Source organism: Chelonia mydas, chromosome 2 (assembly GCF_015237465.2).
Source record: "Chelonia mydas isolate rCheMyd1 chromosome 2, rCheMyd1.pri.v2, whole genome shotgun sequence".
NCBI classification, from domain to species: Eukaryota; Metazoa; Chordata; order Testudines; family Cheloniidae; genus Chelonia; species Chelonia mydas.
In genome coordinates, this window is record NC_057850.1 from 113,946,318 (window position 1) to 113,952,637 (window position 6,320).

Below are 6,320 nucleotides of genomic sequence, written 5' to 3' on the forward strand. Positions count from 1 at the left end.
CAGTGACCAAAACCAACATTTTCAAAAGTGGCCTCAGATTTTGAATGCCCAACCTGAGATGCCTTGGGCCTGATTTTCAGAGATGCTAAAGATCTGCAAATCCCATTGACTTCAATTAGAATTGTGGGATCTCATGACTTTTGGAATCCAAAAATGACTTTAGGCCCAGGGTATCTCAATTTTGGAATCCAAAAATGTAGGCAAAAAAACCAAAAGGCCAATTTTGAAAACTTTGACTTAATAGTCTAGTAATACATGTAGTGAAGTAATAAATAGTAAAATGTGTGCTCTGTAAAGTATATGCTTTATTGGGAAAATCCCATTGTAAGATTTTCCAATAAGACCTATTATTAGTTATAATTATTATATACAATAGTCATTTACCTTTTAGAAAAGTCCTATAGAAATATAATAGGGCTGAAACCGACAGGATTATATGGCTCTATAGAATGACTCTAGAAAACTACAGAATTTAATAGAGAATTATATCCTTACTATTGAATTGTATAGGTTGATCAGATATGTATTTATTATTATTATTTAGAGACCCCAACTGAGATTTGGGCCCCACTGTGATAGGCACTGTGCAGTCACATAATAAGACACAGTCTTAACCCCGAAGACCTTACACCTAGATCTGCAGTGGTACTGAGTCACCTGAGTCTCATTGAAATCAGTGAGAGTTAGATGCCTAAATACCTTTGAGGACCTGGGCCTTACATTCTAAATAAATAAGACAGACAAAGGGTGGGAGGAGAAATTGAGGCACAGAGAGGTAAAGTGACTTGCCCAAGTTCATACAACAGGTCAGTAGAACCCAGGTGTCCTGACTCCTGGTCCAGTACCCTGTCTTCTAGATTTCCTAGCCTGATTAAAAATTCTATAGACATGTTCTAATTCTCTCTTAAATTCTGTAGGCCTTCTCTGTAAAAGCTATATTTAATTAATAAAATTAATCTAATTACAAAATCAAGGTGCATGTATAAAAATGTGTAAGAAAATACAGTTTATACAATTTTTAAAGGAAGAGATTTTCCCCCAAAACAATTTAAATATCAACTCACCAACTCCTCACACATGCAATTCCACTACCACTCAGGCAGGCAATGTGTCTTAAGGGTCAACAAACTGGGGTTCTCTTGGTTCACCAGAGGCAAGCATCTTCCTGAGTTGAGTGATATTCAGTGAGAACAACCTGCTAACAGTTCCCGATATTTCATTCTAAGAACTGATATCTGGAGTGCCTCATCTGATTTCATTTACTGAATTCTAGTGCAAGTCCGCCCTTATCAGAAGACTCTTCCCACAGCCTAAGAGGAGGAGCCACTAAACCCAGGGTTCAGCTGATCGCGGGGGAAAACAAATGATTAAGCAGGGACAGGAGTGAGGGTCTTAGGTTCAAAATCAGGGATTCAGAGGGGGACACCAAGAAGAGAACCCCGGACAGTGCCCATTGCTTCTCAAAGATGGCTAGGGAGCCAGCGGATGCTGCCCAGAGGAACTCTGCCTGGATGCATGAAACAAGGGAGGAATAGAAGTAGGCCCCACAGTCACAGAGTGAGTACTTTCCCGTCCAACATCCTCCTCCTGGTATCGCAGATGGCCATTTTGGCCAGCGCCAGGAGGAGGTTGATGAGGAGGTCTTGTGACTTCATGGGGCCATGAACAGGGTGTGCAAAAATGAAAAGGTGTGGGGAAAAGTGCAGCCAGAACCTCAAAAGGAGGCTCTGAAGGAGCTGGAAAAGGGCCTGCAACATGGCGCACTGCAGATAAATGTGTGCTAGGGTCTCCCTCATGCTGCAAAATGGACAGGCAACAGGAATGGGAGTGATCCGCTCCAGGTACATGCCCATGCTGATGGTTCCATGAAGGAGCTGCCAGAGCTGATATCCTTGGCGGCCACGTGGGACTCATCTGATTTCAGCTGCTGCTACCAAACATGGGAGGAGAGAAAGTCTCTAGGTAACTCAGGCCCAAACCTCCCAAGACTTTAGGCCTTGATTCAGCAAAGCACTTGAGCATGTTCTCATCTTTAACCATATGAGTAGTCCCACTGAAATCAATGCATCTACTCAAGTGTTTAAAATTAAGCACATGTTTAAGTGTTTTGCTGCATCAGAACCTTATACACCAAAGTTACCACTTTGAACTGAATCCAGAAGTGAATAGGAAACCAGTGTTGTTCCTGGAATATTGGTGACTAACCTGGCTCAATAGCCAAGTAATCCAGCCTTGAAGTCTCAATGGTATGAATAGCCATAGCAAGGTCCAGATCTAAGAATAATAACTGCAGGTACAAAGCACTTTTAGCCACTAAAGCACCTGAGATTATAGGAGCAGTTGGGGACTCAAAAGCACCCCCAGTTGTGAACCTCTTGAACAAAAGCTGGGACACCTCTTCAACAGTGATGGCAAGAATAACCCCTGCTGTACCCCCAAGAATTCTCTCTGTCCCACAAGCATTACCTCCATCATGTTTGGATTTAGCTTCAGCCAGCTTGTTCTCATTCAAGTGCCGATCTCAGCCAGGTACTGGGAACACAAATACACTGCACCATTCTGAGTTGAAAGAAAAATTAGGCAGACATAGAATGTGGTGTTACACTGATGACACTGCTGCCCAAATTGCTTTCTATACACCTTTCAAGCCCCCCGCCCCTTGCATCCAACCCACCCAGTGTCTTCACATACAGTACATGCAGAAGAGACAGTTTGATAGTCTTAATTTCTGTACTCTACCTAATAAAAATATTTGTACTGAAAAATAAGGATAGATACATATATATATATATACAGTGTACAAACAGTTACATTGTCTCTTGCTGACAGTTTAGAGAAAAGAAACAAGCATCTGGAAGATTTAATAAAGAAGTTCAAAATGAAAGCCAGAAAGCTGAGGTAAACATCATATAGTTCAAATGCCAGAACAAAAGGTTTTTTAAAAATCAACCCTTTTTATAATAGATACTATCAACTGAGGGCCCTTTTTGCAGGGAAAAAAAATCTATATAACTGAACACTGTCATGATCAGCCCCTTCTAGCTGAAAATAACTCTTTTTAATACAAAGTAGCATTGCCAGTTTTGGTTGTATGTATTCCTGGAGGTTTTATCATGTGACATAATAACCTTTAATTAAAGATTAATCTTTAATTCCTGGAGACTCCAGGACAAACCTGTGCGGTTGGTAATCCTAATACAAAGATGTTTGTCCGTATCAATCAGATCTTCTGTAGGTGTCTTGACAGGGAATTCCTAATGCTCCTTCTTTGATTCACAGAAATAGTATCAGAGAGGAGGTGTATCATATAATCAAGTTGTGATAATAGCAACTATTGCTACTGATTGGCTTATTACACCTGTGAACTGAGCTCACAGCTAGTCTATGCTAAAACATTCTACTGTTAGTGTTTCCCGTCCATGTCCCCCTACCTGCTTGCTTGTTTCACACACTTATGTTTTCTTTTAGACTGTAAGGTCTTTGTTACAGGGTCCGTCATTTACTATATTAGTATATTATATATACTAGCACAGTAAGGCCCCAGCCTAATTGAGGCCTTCAGGTGTTACAACACTATAAATAACAATAATCAACCTTTCCCTTGGGCTATACGGGCTATCCCAGCTCTTTTCAAATATGCCTTCCACCACCCGCAAGTTAGAATACACCTCTAGCAGTTTCAGTAACAGCACCATTTAGTGTCCATTTATAAATTGATGTGGGGCAGCGGTCAGTTAATTCAGTTAGAAAATAATTTTCATCTTTGTTGCCCAGAAGATGTTAGGATATCATTCCAGGTTCTAGCACACCAAACAGAAAACCTCTTGTCACAGAAACAACCTATCTTTGTAATTTCCACAGGCAAAGATGTTGGTCTGCTTTTCCAAAAGCCACGACTGAGGTAAGTCAAAGAATGTTGCCCATGATTGTTCGTAATCAAAAGTGACTTATTTTCAGAAAAGTTGGCATAATATATCTGTTTGGATATTATCTGCTGAGAGATATTTGCCCCAATAACCAGGATTTAGAGAGTCTTATCCAGTTTCAGATTACACATTATTGTAAATCAATGCATAAGAGCATTTCAATACATTAAGAATCAGAAGTTTAAAAAAAAACAACCTAGAGAAATCTTCAGATTGTGATTTATGTTTTTTCCTATAATTTACAGGGTCAAGATGTTCAAAAATCAAATGGAAATAATGTAGATACTAAAGAACAGAAGATGAAATATTCTCTCTATCACTGTCAGAGCAGTAAATTGCATGTGTTCAAGTGATGTATTAAAGTTAATGCAAACCATGGACAAAACACTATTCATTTTTCACCTTTCCTTTGTATATAAATTACGGAAGTAACAACGGGAGGAAACTGAAAGTTTGAGGGCAGTTTTTGGATTCAGTGGATTCTTTCCTGAGTGCTTTGCATACTGGACTGGGGAGGGCTTTTCCCAGTTTCAAACTCAATATATATCTTGCATTTTGATTAATAGTAAAAAATTCCTACCAGTTTGACATTGGAGAGCCTGGTAGTTGACAAGCCTGGGATTATTTATGTGGAGAAGCCCATGCAGGTATCTCATTCTATGCATAGCCTATCTGTGATGGAGAATTTAAAAATAAGTTCCAACTTTAAACTGGGAGCATATGAAACATTGCAGGTTATACAAAGGAGTCTGCATGGGATAATGTAATAAGCAGCTGCAGGTTTAAGGCTCAATTATGCAGTGCCTCCTGGAGGAAATTAATAATTCTGTGTTCAGAGCAGAGTTTGGATACTGTGCAATAAGACCTGGGGCCATGCACTGAACTATTATGAGAAAACAAAATATTGAATAGCTGCTTGTTAAGTGAGCACCATCCATCCTGAGCACTGAATGACGCAAAAAATAGTATGTGGTCAAGCAGGTAAATACTGTATCATAATGAATGTGTGACAGGAGAACAAATTAAGCTTGATTTTTTTAATTTTTGAGTAGTTGACTTTGCAACCTTAATAGTGTTCTTTTAACATAGTTTAATTAAACAATTAACTCACCGGTATAATATTAAGATATTAATATCAACAACAATCTTCAAAGAAACTAGGAATTGTTTTGAAATACAGTACTAAACAGAAAATTTGGCATCTCTGGTTCTTACTGGTTTGCGGAAAATCAGGTCCCATAGTTTTGCTAGATGGTTGGCTATTTGAAATTACGGCACTTTTATATGCAAGAGTACTCTAACACATATGGGCCCTGACCCAATGCTCACAAAAGTCAACAACCATCTTTCCATTGACTTCAAAGGACATTGGATCAGGCTTATAGGCCCCAGTTCAAAAGTACATAGGCACCTGCTTAACTGATAAGATGTAAGCACATCTTTACGAATTTGTTCCTGGAAAGCGCACAACACGTGCACACACCACTCATATTGATCCCATGGTTTAAGAAAAAAAACACCAAATACCACAAGTTTCACAACACAATCATGAGAGTTAGTAACACTGAACAAAACCCTAAGGCTAAACCCAGGATTGTAAGTTCAATCCTTGAGGGGGCCATTTAGGGATCTGGGGCAAAAATTGGCGATCGGTCCTGCTTTGAGCAGGGGGTTGGACTAGATGACCTCCTGAGATCCCTTCCAACCCTGATAGTCTATGATTGTATGAAAGACCCAGTGCCTGACATGTCCACTTCATCTGTCAGTATCCTACCCCAAAGAGATATCTGGTGCCGCCATGGGACATGGACCATCTTGGATGGAGAAGACAGTGCCTGGGAGTGGATGGTGAGGGGTTCGCACTGTCCTGCCTTGATTTAACCCCAATGAGGGGTGAGCCACCAGCCAGCAGCATGAGGTCCTTAGTGAGACAGGACATGGATATTGGGGTGGGGTTAGTTCTCTCCCCTCCTACATATGATAAAAAGAAAAGTAGGGCTGGCATTAATAAATGCAGGGAGGTGCTGGGTTTGGAACAGTAGCCTGGTTATCTCATGCTATTAAAATGGATAAAACGTAGTCATGGCACAAAGCTACTGTGCACAGGGACAGCCAACAGCTAGCATGGCCCCCGCTCCTCCCAGTAGCACAGGCTGTCTGCACCTAACAGCTGCCCGCTTTGGGCCAACCAACCAAGCTCCCCGCAGGTGCTGGCGCAGAGCCTCCCCGCTCCTTCGCATAAACGCGGGGGGAAGGGGCCGCTCGCCATAGACTTGAGCTAAGAACAACTTAGCACATGCGCAACGTGAACCTTACGGAACACCTTGCCTGCGCGCACCAGGGGACTGGGAAACGAGACCGTTATCCTAGCACATGTGCGTTTGAGTTTCTGGG

The 6,320-nt window shown here is 41.1% G+C and overlaps 1 protein-coding gene across 7 annotated transcripts in view; it reads left to right on the forward strand.

Annotated features, from left to right (window-relative positions):
- The window catches only part of CAGE1 (cancer antigen 1), a 28,500-nt gene extending 24,177 nt beyond the window's left edge, over positions 1 to 4,323 (forward strand). For all 7 annotated transcript variants that reach the window (XM_043540149.1, XM_043540151.1, XM_043540148.1 and 4 more), the window contains 3 exons: positions 2,830 to 2,898; positions 3,862 to 3,901; positions 4,172 to 4,323. In XM_043540149.1, coding sequence (XP_043396084.1) covers positions 2,830 to 2,898; positions 3,862 to 3,901; positions 4,172 to 4,279 — 217 coding nt within the window. In that variant the 3' untranslated portion in view covers positions 4,280 to 4,323. The remainder of the gene's footprint in view (positions 1 to 2,829; positions 2,899 to 3,861; positions 3,902 to 4,171) is intronic.
- The last annotated feature ends 1,997 nt before the right edge of the window (positions 4,324 to 6,320 follow it).